Source organism: Punica granatum, chromosome 1 (genome assembly GCF_007655135.1).
Source record: "Punica granatum isolate Tunisia-2019 chromosome 1, ASM765513v2, whole genome shotgun sequence".
Classification (NCBI taxonomy): domain Eukaryota; kingdom Viridiplantae; phylum Streptophyta; class Magnoliopsida; order Myrtales; family Lythraceae; genus Punica; species Punica granatum.
Genome location: NC_045127.1, coordinates 34122986 through 34142037, shown reverse-complemented (window position 1 = coordinate 34142037; position 19052 = coordinate 34122986). Strand labels below are relative to the sequence as shown.

Genomic DNA, 19052 nt, shown 5'->3' with positions numbered 1-19052 from the left:
ATATGGTTCTAAGCCAATTACATGTATGAATTTGTTTTAGAATTCTTATTCAGTGAAGTGACACTGCGGTTTCACCGAATTAGCCAAACTCGTGTTTTGACTCTAGATTGGAATCTAGCATTCCACCTATCCATTATCTAATGTTTGTTTAAGTCAAATACATGATTAATCCGGTTCTTCGTGTTTCGTAACTGAAACAAAATGTTCACCACCGAATCTACGATAGGAAGATAGAAACACCGAAAGTGAACGGAATGGGCCGTGCGAATGAGACTCGCACCCGAACGGGTTACCCTTTCCCGTCCATAGATCGAGGTGTTTCCAAATCCCTAACGCCTAGGATGTCGGTGAATCACGGAATGACGATTATGCCCTTGGATAATAAAACGTGTGATGTTCGTATGCAAATTAAAGATCGCGTCACACGAAGAGGTCTAAAAAGGACTCGCGCGTCTCGACTCGAGCCGCCTCAAATTGGGCCCGGACTCGAGTCATAGCACGCGAGTACTCGCTAGACATCGATTCTATTCGTGTTACGTGTCTCGCTGCTTTGAAATTGTGAGTTTTTAAAGAAAAGAGCATTTTCGCCGTTCCGTGAACCATCGATGCGTTTACGAATTAATAGTCAATTTATCCAATTATTTAGTCCAAGTGATTTAATTAGCCGAATGATACGTCCTGTATCTCCCATTCGTGAAATTATTCGGTGACGGTGACCTCGTGTTATGGGTATTATGGATTTAACGAGTGGTTGTCCGAAGCCAACGTACCTAATAAGTAATTAACATGTAGTCGACAATTAAAAGAAGCGTAAATTACGAACAATTCCAAGGGTCAACTTCGGAATGATGAAGAGGCCAACTGGAACTCAAAAGAGGTCACGAAGGAGTCGGCCATCCCCTAAGGATAATTGGCCGAATACTCCTTGACCCGATTCGAGTTTCGGTGGGTCTCTCACGTCATTCCTAATCGTTCCTTGCATACATCGAATAGCATACACGTGAGAATAACACACATTTCATTAAATCAATTTCAACATGATCTCGATTTACACAAATAAACACGTGAGACACTCAAAACACCATATTCAAGGAATCAACAAAAATGGCATTGACTCATTTAACGGTAAACTCGGAAATAAATCACGGGAAATGCACGGCATCACGAAGTAAAGAGCTCCAAGGCTTTGGGTGGGTCAAGGGACCTCTCGGCCCCCTTGCAAGGAGGACGGTCGTGAGCCTCCCTTGATTCATTCGACCCCTTTGGGTCTCTCACGCCTAGATCTCGAGCCTTTCCCGTCGTGCATGCATATTATAATCATGATTAGAGGCAAAAAGGTGTAGGGAGCAACGAGTTTCGGGGCGAAAGAGCTCCCCGTGCGTCCGTGAGAGACAAGGGGACTCTCGGCCATCCCTTCGGGAGGCATGGCCGTGAGTTCCCGTGCCCCTACGGACCACGAGGGGCTCTCCAACCTCAAAATAGGTCGTCTCCCACTATGGCATGCATGTTCATACAACGTTCGAACGTAGCAAAGGAAATAAAGCATGTGACGATGCATGGGCTTACATGGAACGCACGAATCGAAAAGAAAAAAAAGTAACTTTCATGCTTTCGGGTTATAAATCACATTTAACACTTCATAACAACAAACATTGAGGATCCTAGCTTCTCTAAGTCGTAGAGGGATGTTACCTAGCCTCGATGCACGAGGGAAAGAGTCGGGGAAGCGGCCTTGGGAGTCGCAAGACTCGGCTGGTCGTGACGGGTGACGGGGTATCCGAGAGCAGCGACCGTGGCAGCTTGGGAGGATCGACCTCGGCACGCTAGCTTCGACCACGGCACGATGCGAGATCGGGCTCCTTGGACTCCTAAGGGACGGATCTAGACGTTCGTGGACAGTCCCGAACGTGCCAAACCCTGGAGAAGCCCAAAACAGTGAGAGAAAGCTCAGTAAAAAAAATGGACCAGGTAAAGAAAGAATGGGTGGAACGGCGGTTGTGCACGGTGGATCGGCCCTCGGACTGTGACCACCTCTTCACGAGGGAGAGTGAGGGTTATGAGGGACCCTTTGAACGTGAGGGCACAACTCGGCAAAGTCGTGGGAGGAAATGGCTCGCGCAGAGGTCCGGGTGCACCCGGCTAGTGGCTTTCGGGACCCGATGGTGTTTTCAATTAGAACGTGAGGATGGAAGCTTCAAATGGAAAATCTAAGCCCGAAAATGGACTTAGGGAGTGGGAAATATGTAGGCTAGGGAGTTTGGTGATTTTTGGCTTAATTCGGGTCGGGTGGTTATCGGAATACCGGGTGGTTTTTTCACCGGTTTTGGCCGGTCTTGGCCACGGGATGGGTTGTGCTAGGATGAGGGGATGGGCTGGAGGTTGAGAGCTTTCTAGAGAGAAGTTGGCTTGAGAGAGAGTGAGAATGAAGAAGTGATTCGGTTGATGAAGCTTAGGGTTTATAAAGGGAGGCTTAATGGCTTGGTTTGATGAAGCTAAGTGCGGTTTAGGAGTATTAAAGGGGCTGCCGAATTTACCAAGGAGATTAGGGAGGGGTTTGTGTCACTTAGAGTGTAGGGAAAGTAAGGGAGAAGTGATGGGAAGTGATGGGAAGTGATGGATGTGAGGATGTGTAAGAAGAAATTTGAATTTGTGAGGTGGAGGAGAGCTCTTGGAGGTTGGAGCCGCCGGCCAAGGGTTCTAGCCGAGGCTAATTGCTGCCAAGCTGTGGCTTGGAGATTGAGCCGTGGCTTGGGGTTGAGCCGTGGCTTGGAGGCTTGGCTTGGCTGAGCTGTGGGTCCAATTCGACTAAGAGAAAAGCCGGGAAAAGCTCAAGACTTGATTGAACGGGCGTCTGATCCCCAATGTCCGATTAATTAATAGATTTGGAATGCTTGCACGAAGAGAATTTGAATGAACATAATATCGCCATATGTCATGTGAACGAATGTTCGAGTGACTCGGCACCTCGAGAGTCGGTTTTGCCCCGTTTGGATACTCAGAGTGGAGTTGACCGTCCCCGTTCTCCAATTGCTCCTTTGTGCATTGTAGTGCTCGTCTCGGTGAACTTTTTGTCCGGTGCGGGATCGTTGGCTCGCCGTCCCTGACCGAAGTCCATTAGCCGGAGGAGACCTACGGACCTACGACCGGGGTTTTCTCAGTGTTTCCCGAGTGTCCTAAGGTGTTTGGGGACCGCTGTGGCCTCTGTTCGTCAAAAACACGTTCCGAAGACTCGCCGAGAGGCGCTCGTGACCACTGCAATGTCACTCGGGAGGCCTGACTGATTTGCTTGGCTCGAGGCGAAATGATTTCTTTGACCCTAAGAGTGGTAGGGAATGAGTGGTGTGAAGCTCAGACGTCAACTTTCCACCGAATGCGCTCCCCGCGTCGGATTCCGTTTAACAGGGGCCCCTTTTCCGGGTCGGGACTCACTCGGGAGACCAAGAGGAGCCTCGAAAGGCGATCCGAAACTTGTTCCATGGTCCTAGTGGTCCTTAGGTGCGTGCGGACCTGTTTTCGGGTGCCGTTTACTTGTCAGTGGATCGGGCCCCCCGGAGCCCTGTTAGAAAAAGGCGTCCGCGAGAGTTTGTGGGGTGCCTCGGCTCGAGCAGGACACCTCCGAAACGCGTCCAGACGTGTCATCGGTCATTTTGGCACCGAGAGGGATTTTTAGAGTCCCATATTGGGCACCTTTCGATGCTTCGGTGATTCGGTGATGAATAGTGCCGCAGTGCCAGCTCCTGTTGCTTCGGGACTTGTCGTCTGTTTACCCTTTTGATTGCTCTCCCCTGTCTTCTTAGTAGACCATGCTCCTCTCCTGTACTTCATGATTCCGTGCCCGCATGCTCACCTCCGATTGTCGGGTGATGAATAGTAATCCGGGCTTTGGCTGGGGATTCTCGTGTAGGGAGCCGGTGGGCCAAAATGGGGTGCTGACAGCTTGCTCCTCTTTTGTTACATGCTCGGTTAGAGGATGTAGCCAAAGATTATAAGAAGCACCCCCTTTTTGGGTCCGGCGACTGCTCTGATACCATTCCCCCATGGCTGCTCGTACCCTACTTGGATGCATCGGGATATTGTGCAGGAATTTAAAACCGGGATGGACCCGAACATGAATTTAGACCGAGATGGACCCGAACAAGAATTTAGACCGGGATGGACCCGAAACAGGAATTTAGACCGGGATGGACCCGAACAGGAATTTAGACCGGGATGGACCCGAAATAGGAATTTAGACCGGGATGGACCCGAACAGGAATTTAGACCGGGATGGACCCGAACAGGAATTTAGACCGGGATGGACCCGAAATAGGAATTTAGACCGGGATGGACCCGAACAGGAATTTAGACCGGGATGGACCCGAACAGGAATTTAGACCGGGATGGACCCGAAACAGGAGTTTAGACCGGGATGGACCCGAAACAGGAATTTAGACTGGGATGGACCCGAACAAGAATTTAGACCGGGATGGACCCGAACAGGAATTTAGACCGGGATGGACCCGAACAGGAATTTAGACCGGGATGGACCCGAGCAGGAATTTAGACCGGGATGGACCTGAAACAGGAATTTAGACCGGAATGGACCCGAAACAGGAATTTAGAATTTGGAATTTGTGCAAAGCGCTGTGTGATATGGCTCGCTTGGCGCTTGGGTCTGGACCGCTTCATGTGCAGTGACTGATGATAATCTCTTATCGTTTGTCCTTCTTTGAACATCGTCCGTTTGGGCGGTGTGGCGCATCCCTCGACGGTTTTCGGCGTATCGAGAGCACGACCTGTCGCGTGAGGCAGACATGAATCCGTCGGCGGGGAGTATCCTTTGGGATTCCCTATCGCGCCTGCACGTAGGAAAGAGAAACCCTACAAAGGATGTCAGCTGCGCGAAATCGTTGAGACTACGACGCGTAAGAGGAATCTATGTAAAGATGTATCGGGGATGTGGTATTGGTGGCCATTGGAGGGCGGCCGTGTCCCTATCGGAGAGTGGCTTTTTCTGAAACCGGTAACCCGCGGAATATGTGCATAAAGGTAAAGGAAGAGATCTTATGGGATCCTTCAAATCAAGGATACGTCGATTCGACCCCATTCCGGGGCGAGTCTCGAGCTTGGAGAATCGAAGAGAGTTTGCTTGCGTCGGAGGATGCTGAACCACTACTCGGTGTAGCTTCACGGAGAAGTGTTACCTTTCTTTCGTGGTCGAGCCGACATTGTCCCCTAACTTTTGCCTAGGCCGCGAGATGCGTGATAACCTAGCGGGGTATTTTATTTGATTTTTCTCACATGAATGCTCACCCTTTGCTCCGATCACCCGTGTTTGGGTGAGATCGCACCCCTCGGATCCTCTGACTTTTGCCTAGGCCACCCTTTGAGGGTTTTCGACCTAGCGAGGAAATGATTTATGCTCTCCTTTTGCCACGACTCCCCTTTGCGGGATTTTAAGTCGTGCCACTCGTTCTCTAGCTTTTGCCTAGGCCGCCTCGAGGAGGTTTTCGACCTAGCGGGAGAATTATTCTTTTTCTCTCAAGAAGGTTTTGCACTGGAAAGATGGCGGGAGTTGCTACTCGTATATATGAACGGAAATGTTTTACAAACGAAACGGGTGCGAGGCCCGGCAAATGAAAGGCAAATACGAGTGATCAGGGATAATACTTCTTGATGGCGTCAGCGTTGACGGGAAGTGCGTTTTCGGTGTCGTCCATATCGCTCAAAATGATTGCTCCCCCGGAGAAAGTCTCTTTAACGACGAAGGGACTGTCGTATTTGTACGAGAACTTTCCTCGAGAATCGGGTTCGACATGTAAGACCTTTCTCAGGACAAGGTCACCGGGACTGAACTCTCGGTGACGGACCTTGGCGTTGAATGCTCGAGCCATCCTCTGTTGGTAGCACTGTCCGTGGCATAGTGCCTTCAGCCTTTTCTCGTCAATGAGGTTTAATTGCTCGTAGCGTTGTCTTGCCCATTCCGCTTCCTCAAGTTCGGCCTCGACAAGGATCCTCATGGAAGGGATTTCGACCTCAATTGGGAGGACTGCCTCCATGCCGTAGACCAGGGAGTACGGAGTTGCCCCAGTTGAAGTTCGTATGGATGTTCGGAACGCCAGGAGTGCATAGAGGAGCATCTCGTGCCAATCCTTGTAGTTCACCGTCATTTTTTCGATGATCTTCTTGATGTTCTTATTTGCCGCCTCCACCGCACCGTTCATTTGGGGACGATAGGGGGTGGAGTTGCGGTGTTGGATTTTGAATTGTGCACAGAGCTCGTCGATAACCTTGTTGTTCAGATTCTTGGCGTTGTCCGTGATGATCATTGCAGGGACCCCGTACCGGGCAATGACGTCGCGTCTGAGAAAACGGGCCACTGCTTTTGCGGTGACTGACGCAAGAGTGATAGCCTCGATCCATTTGGTGAAGTAATCAATTGCTACCAAGATGAAGAGGTGTCCGTTAGACACTTTGGGGTTGATCGGGCCAATCACGTCCATCCCCCACATCGAGAAAGGCCACGGGGCTGTCATAGGGCCTAGCTCATTAGGCGGCGCTTTAATCTGATCGGCGTAAACCTGGCATCGGTGGCAATGCCTGACGTGCTTTACACAATCAGTCTCCATGGTGGACCAATAATAGCCTAAGCGCATAATCTTTTTAGCGAGCATGAGATCATTCATATGGGGTCCACAATTTCCTCCGTGCACTTCCTCCATAAGACGTCGTGATTCGTGTTCGTCGATGCACCGGAGGAGCGTGGAGTCAAAGGAACGGCGGTAAAGTATCTCGCCACTCAGAAAGTAGTGTATCGTGAGGCGTCTGAGCGTCTTTTGATCGCGGCGATCGGCGAACGGGGGATATTGGCCCGTTTGTAAGAAGTTTCTGATGTCTTCGTACCATGGCTTCGCTTCAGACGATTCGATTGCGTTGCAATGGGTCGAGCCTTTGGCCACTTCGATTTCGAGAGATTCGATGATGTTCCCCTCTGAGATGCTCGCCATAGATGCGAGTGTTGCGAGCGCGTCCGCGAACTGGTTCTTCGCGCGTGGGGTGTAGGTGAATGAGATCTTCTCAAAACTCTTTGCTAATTCCTCGAGGTACTCATGGTACGGGACTAACTTCGCGTCTTTTGTCTTCCATTGCCCCAGGGTTTGGAAGATTGTGAGCATGGAGTCACCGAATACCTCTAACTCCTTCACCTTGAAGTCGATTGCCGCTTGTAAACCGAGAATGCATGCCTCGTACTCGGCCACCTTATTGGTACAAGAGAAATCCACTTTTGCAGCGACCTTATAATGACGTCCGTCAGGGGATATCAACACTGCGCCAACTCTAGATCCCACGGAATTGACAGCCTCGTCGAAGTACATCTTCCATGTTGGCTCATCCTTCTCTTCATCTACTTGGAGGATTCCTTCATCTGGGAAGTCCGTGTTTATCGGCGTGTCGTCGTTGATCGGGAATTCGGCTAGATGGTCGGCGATTGCTTGCCCTTTGACCGACGTGCGGGGCACGTACTCTATGTCGTATTCCGTCAGTTGACAGCGCCATTTCGCGATGTTCCTCATGGAGGAGGGGCTATCGAGCAAATATCGCAGGGGGTCCGCTTTTGACAACAGGCGGATTGTGTGATAGAGCGTGTACTGTCGGAGCCTTTGCATGACCCACACTAACGCGCAACACATTTTCTCAATCTTCGGATAAATGGATTCCCCTTCGGTGAACTTCTTGCTCAAGTAATATATCGCCCTTTCCGTGCGAGTCGATTCGTTTTCTTGCCCTAGCATGCACCCTAAGGACTGCCGGTGTACTGTGAGGTATAAAATGAGGGGATGATTCGGCATAGGTGGCACTAATACTAGTGGTCGAATTAGGTATGCTTGATGGTGTCGAAGGCATTCTGACATTCGTGGTCCCACTCCATTACTGCATTCTTACAGAGCAAGCGAAAGAGCGGTTGACACTTATCCGTCAAGTTTGCGATGAAGCGCGCAATGTAGTTCAAACGCCCTAAGAAACCTCGCACCTCTCGAACCGTTGACGGCAGGGGAAGCTCTTTGATCGCCTTGACTTTGTCCGGATCCACCTTGATACCACGCTCGCTGACCACGAATCCTAACAGCTTTCCTGATCGGGCACCGAATGTGCATTTTGTCGGATTAAGCCGGAGCATGTATTCTTTTAAGCGATCGAAAAGGCGCTTCAGGTTGACAAGGTGGTCTTCTCCTTCTTTGGACTTGGCGATCATGTCGTCGACATACACTTCGACTTCCTTGTGCATCATGTCGTGGAATAATGTGACCATAGCCCTCTGGTAAGTTGCCCCTGCGTTCTTGAGGCCGAAAGGCATAACACGGTTGCAAAAAGTTCCCCACATCGTGGTAAACGTCGTCTTGAGTTTGTCCTTTTCGGCCATCCGAATTTGATTGTATCCAGAGAAGCCGCCCATGAAAGAGAACTGGGCGTGGCATGCCGTATTGTCGACTAGGACGTCAATGTGTGGCAGGGGGAAATTGTCCTTAGGGCTGGCCTTGTTGAGGTCTCGATAGTCGACGCAGACTCGGACTCTTCCATCCTTCTTTTCCACCGGAATAGTTGCAGACTTCGAGGAACCCCGCGTTGATCTGTTTGACGACCTCTTCTTTGATGCGGAGGAGAAGGCTAGCCCGCTGCCGTCGTAACTGCTGCCGCTTGGGCGGGAATTTCTTAGTGTCAAGTGGAAGGAAGTGTTCGACTATTGAGGGGTCTAAGCGGGGCATATCAGCATAGGACCAGGCGAAGACCTCTTGGTATTCCCTTAGGAAATCGATCATCCGGGCTCGTTGTGCAGGGTCGAGGGCTGTCCCAATGTTCAAGGTGCGGGGCTCTTCTTCGGTGCCCACGTTGATCTCTTCTGTTGGCTCGACCGAGGTGATTTGATGGTCTTCGAGGCGACGCAAACTCTCTTCTATCTCGGACACTTGACTGTCCTCGGGAAGCCCATCCCCAAAGTATACGGGTTGGGGCTCACCGAGGTGCTCTTCGAATGGGTTCGAATCGAAGTGTTGGGGATTTGGATTCGGGTGGAGCCTGGAAATTCGAGAGAATCGTGTTAGAAAATTTAGAGTGCTGCGAGATAAAGAATAGGAAAAGGAGATGAAACGCATGGGAGTTCAAAAAATGCATGTAGAGATTTCATTGATAATATGAACATGGAGCCACGATAGAAACCACTCTCCCGTCGTGTGGCGCATGGCTATGCCGACATGCGGGGAACGTCTTGTACATAGATAAGTCTTACACATCGGCGATCACTGCCGAGTAGCGCGGGACTGAGGTCCAGTTGTCAAGCTCCTCATTTTCCTGCGCCAGGCGAATGTGAACCCTGAAGGAGTCTCCTCTGTGACGGCGTACACGACTGACAGAGCGGCAGGAGTGTCGTTGGAGTCCGAGGAAGGGCCGTCAAGGGCGCCCCCGATGGTGTGTGAAGGCCCGGGAAAGAAGCGGGATAGTGGGGGAACTGGAATGCCCCTATTGAGCCTCCCATAGTGTGCGGCGAGGCGGTGGAGATGGTTGCCCCTGTGGGCTTCGATGATTTCATGGCAGGAGGGGCGAAAGCCGAGTCCCCTCCTATGCTTGTATTCCTCAATTTCAATGTGGCGGCTGATCCCTTGTCCGCGCGCCCCAAGGCCGGTACCGGGGATATAGTTGTGGCGCAAGAGTACCTTCCTTATCATGCGGTCGGCGCGGGATGGTTCGATCTCTCCGTAGTCCCGAATGATGGAGATAGCTTCGAATGAATGGAACGGGAGGTTTTCATCATCCCCTACGCTGATGTAGGGAACCGCCGTCTCTTTGTAGATGGCGTAGTCCTCTTCTCCTTTTACCGTGATGAGTTCCTCTTCGACGATAAATTTCAGCTTTTGGTGTAGAGAAGAGGGGACGGCGCAGACCGAGTGGATCCAAGGCCTTCTGAGCAATAGGTTGAACGCGTTCGGGATGTCGAGCACCTGGAACGTGATGCTGAACGAGCACGGGCCAACGTCTATAAGAAGGTCGATTTCTCCATTTACCTCTCTCCGTGAGCCGTCAAAGGCTCGGACCGCTGTTTTGCTCGGGCGGATGCGGTTAAGGTCCATGTTCATCTGCTTCAAGGTGGTTACCGGGCAAACGTTGAGCACGGAACCATTATCAATCATGACCCGGCCGATGATGTAGTTGTTACATTTGCGGACAATGTGCCATGCCCGCGAATGTGTCCAGCCTTCAGATGGGAGCTCGTCGTCCGAGAACGAGATGGTATTGGAGAAGATAGAGCCGACAGTCTCCTCTATCCTATTCGGAGGCGTTTCCTTCGGGACCTGTGCCGCGGTCAGTACCCGCAGGAGGGCTTCTCGATGAGGTTCCGAGCTGAGGAGGAGAGCAAGCAGTGAGATGTGGGCCGGGGACTTGGCCATTTGCTCGACTACTTTGTACTCGCTCGCCTTTATGATCTTCATGAACGCTTCGGCTTGCTCTTCGATCACCTTCTTGGATGGAAAAGGCGTGCTTTTGGGCATTGCCCCAACTTCAGTGGCAGGCGCCTTCCCTTTGTCAATGATTGCCGGGTTCTCATACACTCGCCCCGAATGTGTCACCCCCATGACACTAAACTATTGCTCGACACTCCTGATGCTTCCTTCATAGGTCCAAGGGACCTTGTTATCCGAGTACGGTTCTCGAGCGGGGATATCCACGACAAATAGGGCCGGCGAGGCCATGTGTCCCGCGAATTCGACCGTGGGTTCCTCGGGGGTGTAGTCAATCACGAAGGGAAGTGGGTTGTCTTGTGCGTTCTCGTCTTTCCCCGAGGTGCATATGGTGATCATGTTGATGGAGGGTCCTGAACTCGGCCTATGATCAGGGAGGGGGTTGGCCTGCACATTCGGGGGTCTGACAGCATTGAAGGTGAGCCTGTTGCTGTCGATCCTCTTCTGAATCTCATCTCGTAACCTTCAACAATTATCGAGAGTATGCCCCGGCACGGCTTGATGATACTCGCAGCGTTTAGACTGATCCTGAGCGGACGGGTCAAAGTTCGGGCCCGGGGATATTGGCTGAATCTGATTGCCCGCAAGGAGTTGTCGATATATGTGAGAAAGGGGAGCAGGTAGAGGTGTATGCTGCTTGCGGGATCGGTATTGCGTGCCGCCAGCCTGTGGACCTTGTGAAGTAGGGCTCTGCTGCGCCGGTGGAGGGGCTCTCGACACCGGGGGCCTGGGTTGAGGGGGCAGAGTCGGCGCGGGTGCGTAGTGGTAGACGAATGGTTGTGAGGTCATTGGCGGCGGAAGCGGTGGAGCCGAGTAATAAATAGATTGAGGTTGGTGCTATGGAGGTGGGGGGAAGTAGGCAGGAGCGGCAGTCGGTGCGGTCGTGAGATTCACCGAGTATTGCTGGGGCGTCGGATGTACCGGATTGACGGCGTTAACTGAAACTTCTTTCCCTCTCCTTCCGCTGGAAGACGACGTCGTTGCAGGGACCTTCTTCGAGGATTCTTCTCCTTTACCGGTGGGGCCCTCCATCGTGCCGAGCTTGATCCCCAAGTCAAGCTTTTTCCCGGCCTCGATGAGGTCGGAGAACAAAGAAGTGTGGGCCAACAAGTGCGAATAATATACCCCCCTCAGCGTGGAGTGGAATAACTGAATCTGTTGTACCTCGCTGATCGGAGAAATGTGCTTCGCCGCTTGGGCATGCCATTTGGTGGCGTATTCCTCGAACCTTTGGCCCTGCGCCATCTCTTTCGTGCTCAATTCCAAGAGGGTCGGAGGTGCTTCCGCGCAGTACTGGTATTGGTCGATGAATTTCCGGGAGAGGTCTGCCCATGTCGGAATATCTTCAGCCTTCAATGACATGAACCAATCGAGAGCGGATCCCGACAGGCTGTCTTGGAAGGAGTGGATGACGAATTCCTCGTACTCCCAATACTATAGCATCTTCCCTCGGTAATGGCGGAGGTGGTGTCGTGGATCCGTCGTGCCTTCGTAGGTCTTGAACTCCGGGATCTTAAATTTCGAGGGTAGTCGCATGCCCGGGAAAACACTACAGTCACCATAGCTTGCGTGGGGTCGAGTCTTGCTTGCCTGCAGGGCTCGTACTGTTTCTTCCATCCTCTTTAGCCTGCGCTCCTGCTCGGCGTCAACCTCGGGGAGAAAGTGTTTTGGTGAAGCAAACTGGGCCGCGTGGTTTGGTGTGCCTACTTCGAGGAAGGTAGTGTTTATAGGAGGCGGTGCTTGGTAGGAAAGGCCGACGTGGGGTTGTAGTGATGGATACGGAGGAAGCTCCGTGGCTTGGAGATGAGTCGGAGCAGGTGCACTTGATGCCGGGAAAACCATCGGCGGAGGTACGGTATAGACCGTGGCTGGGGCCGGCATAGAGATAGGTGGGGGTGCGAACAGGGCCTGCTTCGAAGACAAGAATGCCGCCGGTGGAAGAGGGACGGCCGTGGGGGCCGGTGGTGGCGGAAATGGACTGGTGAAAGGGTGAACCGTGGACGTATGCAGTGTTGGTGGCGCGGGAGCATCAGTGTTTTCCGGAGCTTGGGTTGGCGGAATCCAAGGGGTCGGATCGACTGTTGGCCCTTGTCTCGGTGGAGGCGTGGAGCTCAAGGATGCGCGGTTCGGTCCTCTGAGTAGGGCGAATAGTTCTGCCATGCTGGCGGTCATGCTCGTAGCTAATTGGTTAACCGTGCCCTCAAGTGCTGTGATGCGGGCTTGGTCGTCGGAGGCAGATGACGTCAGTGAGACTCGTGGAAGGGGCGCCCCTAAAGACGTCGGGGGCGGGAGATGTGTCGGAAGGGCGCCTGAATACGCCGGAAGTATGCCTGCAGGAGTCGGAGGCGACGGAGCATGTGTCGGGGCCGGTTGAGAATGAGCCGGGTATCGGTGCGACGCCAGTTGCGATTTGCCTGAATTCCAAGAGTGTGTAAGGGCAACGTCGATATTTTGAAATGATAAGTACGGAATAAATAAAGGGACGGGATGTATGAGATGCATGAGTTTTCAAAACGCTGATGTCATTACATTGGTTTGACTCGAGTTCCATAGTTTTACAAAATACAATACGCGAAAGAAAAGGAACATAAACGTAAGCCGACATTCCTTTGTGCTTGGTGGCCGGTCGAGTGCGGCATAGGTCCGAGCGAGGGCAAAACGGGTGCGTCCACTAATCCTAGGGATGGGAGATCTCGCGCGCCCTTGCACGCACTCGGTCCAACGTCGCGCTCAGGCGGGCCATCTCCCTATCTAAGTGTACGACTCTAGCACGTGCTCGAGCCAACTCCGTCTGAAGCTCCCTGTAGTCCGCGACCTCCGCACGAGAGTCAACAAGCTCACAACGGAGTCTATCTCGTTCCTCCCTGATAGACTGTAGCTCCGCACGCATAGCTGCTTGGGTGGAGCTTTCGACTTCGGGGGCGACGGTAAGTGTAGCTCAGGGAATCGGGGTGGTCTGGGCCACGTATCCCGGCGAATAAAGCTGAGCCACGTATGCTGATGTGGCGGAAAGGGCTCGCTCTTCGTCGGTGGGATGTTCGGGGAAGTAAAGACGCTGTATGGTGCTAGCGTCCCGTTGACGGTGGATCTCCCGGATCTGCAGGAATCTTGCAGGGGCCGTGGATGTGGAGTCGGCCCACTGGATGCGGTAGGGTAGGCGGTCTGCCTCGGCGGGAGTGTCCTGTAGGCCGCTGAGTTGTCTGATTACCCAGCCGGGGAATATGAGCGTGCTCCCCAAGTGGCTAAGAAGAGGGACTCCCACTATTCCGGGACACCCTGTGATCATGGGACCACCGAGATTCCAGCGGGCGACCCATAGGAACCGCGCGGGTGTCAACTCGCGCCAAAAGTGCCTCCATTCCGAAAAGCTGCGCCGGGAGGTGGGATGACCGGTACCAGGCGCTCGATCAGAGAACGCTCGTCCGCAATGTAGGAGAAAGGATGTGATGAGTAAAAGGGGCGAACATGCGTGAGGAGCCAAACTTGTAGAAGGTGCGAGGATCCTCTCATCCTGCCGCGCCGAACCTCTCTAACATAGTCGAGAGACCTAACGGTCTCGGCTAGCAAAGCCTCCACATAACTATGGCCTCCGACCGCTTGGAGGACGACTTGGGCTATAGCCCCGTCAATGAGGTTCGGCGCGTATGGGAACAGGAGGGTGCCGAAGACCAAAAGTAGGAACCCGTGACATGCGTCACGTTGGTAGGACGCCGTCGAAGGTGTCAATGCACGGAGAAGTGTTCAATCCGAGAGCCATGCGATCCTGACGCCGTGATCCCATCCTTGATGAAGCTCTTGGTGGACTTCTTGGGTGGGTATGCCGAGAAGGTTGGAGAGTTGACTCCGAATTACCGCGAACGGGTTGGGCATAAAGATGCCTTGGGTCGTTGTACGGACCCGAATGTGGACTCTCGTCGGGGCCCGCATGCGCGCTTTTGGATCGCGCGGCTTGGAAGTGTTCACCTTCCCGTGGGGACGCGTGACGGACACGCATGAGAGAATGAGTCGCCACTTATCATTTTACGACCCGAAAGTCGAGGGCGGATAAGTTACCCGGGTCTAGGGGTATGGAACACCTAGTTTGTTGTTAAGGCATTGGTCTGTGCGGAACCGAAAAATCCGAGTTTGGGGGTTCATGTTACGTGCGGGCCTATATCCCGCACGCCTTTTCGGTACTCTGGTTTGCTAGGCATGCATTTTGTTTTATTTACCGCATGAATTAGGGTGCACTCGACTCACACGTTTTGACACCGTAACTTCGATGAATTAAACGATGTTGGTGGAGAAGCCGAGAGAGAAGTAAACCCGTGTGTCGGGGAATTGGTTCACAATATTGCGTTACAGTTCATCGAACCAGGAAGGTTGAATCCCTGCGTGAATCAGAACAGCGAGTTCTTGGATTTACTTGTATTTGGGCAAGCATTAGACCGATTCGATTAATTCGACTCTCGGATCGTTCGCTCACCGACTGGAATTCTTACAGAATGAATGTACAAAATAAAATCCTTACAATGCTCTTGAAAAACAATAAATACAAATTACAAATGGAGGAATTCCAGTCGACTCGCGTTCGATTATTATTCCGTGAGTTTAGGGAAAAGACCGAAGAACTGAAATTCAATGCACGCTCTCACTGGATAGGGCGTTGGACCCTGTGAGTGATGATTAGGGTGTTGGACCCTGTGCTCGATGATTAGGGTGTTGAACCCTAATATTATTCGGCCTAGGGATCAAGCTCGACCCGCATGGCAAACAGGTGCGGAAAGATAACAAGCAGCAGATAAATAACAGACAATGTGTTTGTATTCACCGAATGTACGTGGATTAGCAAGTTTATTAACCCGGGGTATTTTGGCATGCAAATCCTATCCTAGACAAACAAACGTGTGCCGATGTTTTAGCATTCGGCTTTGGTTTGAGAACCTGACATATCGGGTGTCCGTAGTCAAGTTTCGTGTGTGTGGATTGTTTTTACAGTGATTCGGTGTTGTGACACTGAATTACCACTGAATTAACCCAACTCGTGTTTTGACTCTAGATTTGGAACCAAGAGTTCCACCTAACCATTTTCTAGCATTTGGTTAAGTCGAATGAAATGATTAGTCAGGTAATTGTAATTTTGATACAGAATACCCAACTGACATCTTAAACGATACTAAGATGACGCCAAATCACAAAATGATGTTCTTGCGCTTGATTTGAAAATTTGTTTTTCAGAAAAGGAGAACAACACAATACGGATTTGAAAGTATGAAAGTTTTGAAAAGGGCATTAACACCGTTTTGTAATTCGTCGACACGAGTTACAAATTAATGTCCAATTCATGCAAAATTGTTTAAATTGAATGAATTAACCGTGTGAGCGTCCCAATTAACCCATTCGTGGAATTAATGCTTAAGGTTATTGCCGAATGCATTAATTCTGAAAACGATTCGTGATTCGACGACCAAAACGAATCCATAATGATCAAGAATAATTCGGTTGAATAACCGACAATATCCTTATAACCGAATGGATCCAAATGAGTCCTCCATACACAAATGCATGCATGTTTGTTTTAAAAGAGGGTTTTTAAACGATACTTTAACATGGGAATCGTAAAGACGTTGGAATTAAAAATTCACACAATCCGAGAAATGAATTAAACTCGAAATAAGGAAATCATTCTTGATCCGAGAAAGGCCAAGAAACCCTCGGCTTCACCTTATCAGAGATGGCCGAAAGCTCTCATGACTCAATTCGAGTCACAAATGATTTCCTTGCCTCGATTTAATTGTTTTTCGCATAATCAAGCGTCAACCATGATGAATAACACTCTTTTTTAACAAAGGCCGGTATTATCATCATTTGATTAACTCATTTAAACATGCAAACATTCACAAACATGTTATTTAAGGAATAGATAAAATAACACTGGCTTCATGCATGCGAGAACGACAAAATAAACTCGGAAACTAACTTGGATCGGCTAAGGAGACCGATCTTAACCCGAAAGGAGCAATTTAAGTCTCGGCCCTCTCAATTAGAGACTTGGCCAAGAGTTATCTTGCCATTTTCGGGTCGGGATAGTCTTCCGTACGACGATCCAAACCTTTTTCCGACGTGCTAGCAAGTTATAAGGTAGTACACATGCATAATATAACATAAAGTTGCATAAAAATTAAATCTTGCAAGTTAAACATGGATAAAACACCATAATACTACATAGCCCTGCAAAAATATGAAAAGCCCTAACTCCTCTAAGTCGAGAATATTTTACCTAGCCTCGGGATAAGAGGAAAGAGTCGGGGAAGTGTTTGAGAGTCGGGTGACTCGGTTGAATGCTTGGAAGAGTGCTCGGGTGCAAGGGCATGCACGTTCGGGGAGCTAGGCGCACGGGGCGTGCGGCTGGAGTGCATGGGAGGCGCGCGGGCGTGCGCGGGCGCGGGTGTGCTGGCGCGGGTGCGCGGGCTGGCGCGCGACTGGCGCACGGCTGGCACTGTTCACCCGAGAGCGACGATTCTTCACCCGAAATGCACTAAATGACCTAAAACAATAATTTAAAGACTTCAAATGGAAAAACCAACTTCACCAATGAACTCCATGGGTCCAAAATGAGTGGGATATGGAGTTTGAGAAATTTTGAAGTTAAGTCGGGATGATGAACACCGGCTTCCGACTTAAGAACTTCGGGTTTTGTTCGATGTTTTCTTTTCTGTTTTTGGGAGATGAAGCTTGCTGGTTCTTGCCTGCTCTTAGCTATGGAGTTTGAGAGGATTTTAGAGGGAGAAAGCTAGTGAGAAGTGTGCAAGAGGAGAAGTCCTTAACTTAATTGCTTTGGGGCTATTTATAGGCAAAGCTAATGGGCAATTAAGCAAAAGCAAGCGCTCTTAACCCCTTGGATTAAGCTTGGATGGTTTGATTAAGAAAATATCAAGCCTCATCTTCTTCCATTGCATTAATGAAGAAGAGATTGGAGCATTGATGAGCATTGATGAAGATGGAGTGTTGTCTTCAAATTGTAGGCTTGATATTTTCCTAAGAGGATGCAAGTTGCATGGAGAAGATGACAAGGAGATGAGGATGAATGTGGACCATGCAATCTTGATGAAGAAGAGCCAAGAAGCTTTGATGAGCATTGATGAAAGCTTGAGTGTTGTCTTGGAAGACTTAGAGATACTTTCATGCAAGTGTGCAAGAGAAGCTTGGGGTGGACGGCTTGGCAAGGGAAGAGTTGCCATTGGGCAATTCGTGGGTCCCATGGCCGAAGAGGAGAAACCAGGAAAAAGCTCGAGTCTCAGATGATTGCGTATTCGAAGCTCGTGGTTTGAATTGAACGTCGAATTATCGATATACGCTAGGAAACGGATTTAATGAGTCCGAGAATGGCATTTTCCTTGAGAAATTGCCAAATATCTGTATGAGGCTCGGAAGCCGGTTTTGCTCCTTTTATGCATACAGTGCGAGGTTACCCACTTCTGGCAGCATATCTTGTATCTGCATCCCACGTCGGTCATTTTGACATAAATTGTCAAATTACGAGGGCACTTGTCCTTTAAGCCGGTAAATGCAAATATGGAGCCGGAGATGTCCTAGGAGGCCAAAACTGGATTTCTCAGATTGCTTTTTGAATTTCTTGGGCGATTCGGAGATCACTGTGATCTCTGTTTGTCGAGATTGGGCCTCTAAAGATATGAAAAGTGCATCTGAGACCCTTAAAGAACTACTTGGGGGGTCTAGATGAGTTGTGTGATTCATTTCAACAACTCCACATCGAGCCTTGAGAAGTCTAGCATTGTGTAACGTAAGCATCCGGCGTCAAGTTTTCCCAAAGAGGACATCTGGATATGGATTTCCACTGAAAATGGTCTTTTGTGCTCCTCGGAGGTTACTCGGGAAATCGAGAAGGGTTTTGTTGTCTGTTTTGCCCAATTGCGAATGTCCGCTGGAGTTTTGAGGGCAATGTAGTATGAACTTCGTTTGTCGTAATTCTATCAAACCAGTCTCCGGTTATGCTCTTTCGAAGAGGGGTATGCCCGTTTTGTTGCTCGGAAGTCATTCAGGGTGTCTGTATGGCTTCCAAAAGACAATCTGAAGCTCTGCACGTGTTCTGTATGATTGTGGGGCATGGCCGCATCTGATATTTGGAAATAACTTTTCTCCGAGAAACCAGCATTTTTAGACTTCCACTAAAAAGTTGTCTGTATACAGAAAGTTGTTCTGTATAGAGCAGATGATTTTTAAAATGCCTTTGGGAACACTTTTCATCTGTTTGGCATTGGAGTGGATTTTTGGAGTCCAATATTGGCTATCTTCCGATGATCGAGCGAACTATCGGAAAATAGGACTGTCCATGTGGTAAACTAGAAATGCCAGTTTTGGACATTGTTGAGCTCTCTAGTCACTTTGTTGCCCTTTGGTGACCCCTGGAGTCCTGTCGTGTGTATATGTCATCTGCTTGATTTTGCAGACTTGAGGATGAATAGTGATTTCCTGCTCTGTTGAGCCGTTTTTCTGTACTCTGCTCAAGTCATAGCATGGATCATTGCTGATGATGTAATTTAAATCGGTGAGCCAAAA

At 50.3% G+C, this 19052-nt stretch overlaps 1 protein-coding gene across 1 annotated transcript; it reads right to left on the bottom strand.

Annotated features, from left to right (window-relative positions):
- Positions 1 to 10616: 10616 nt before the first annotated feature.
- Positions 10617 to 12665, bottom strand: LOC116205439 (proline-rich protein 12-like). The gene is made up of 3 exons (XM_031538053.1): positions 12084 to 12665; positions 11658 to 11843; positions 10617 to 10937 (listed from the first exon to the last, which is right to left on the bottom strand). The coding sequence occupies exons 1-3, from the start codon at positions 12663 to 12665 to the stop codon at positions 10617 to 10619; spliced, it is 1089 nt and encodes a 362-aa protein (XP_031393913.1).
- Between the last annotated feature and the right edge of the window lie 6387 nt (positions 12666 to 19052).

What these genes read in the sequence shown, in the direction of transcription:
- LOC116205439 (XM_031538053.1), bottom strand. Translation starts at nt 12,665, where the DNA reads ATGACCGCCAGCATGGCAGAACTATTCGCCCTACTCAGAGGACCGAAC. An exon ending in AAACAGTACGAGCCCTGCAG is followed by an intron (nt 11,844 to 12,083) that starts GCAAGCAAGACT and finishes ATGTCATTGAAG; the next exon opens with GCTGAAGATATTCCGACATG. An exon ending in ACATTTCTCCGATCAGCGAG is followed by an intron (nt 10,938 to 11,657) that starts GTACAACAGATT and finishes GATGAGATTCAG; the next exon opens with AAGAGGATCGACAGCAACAG.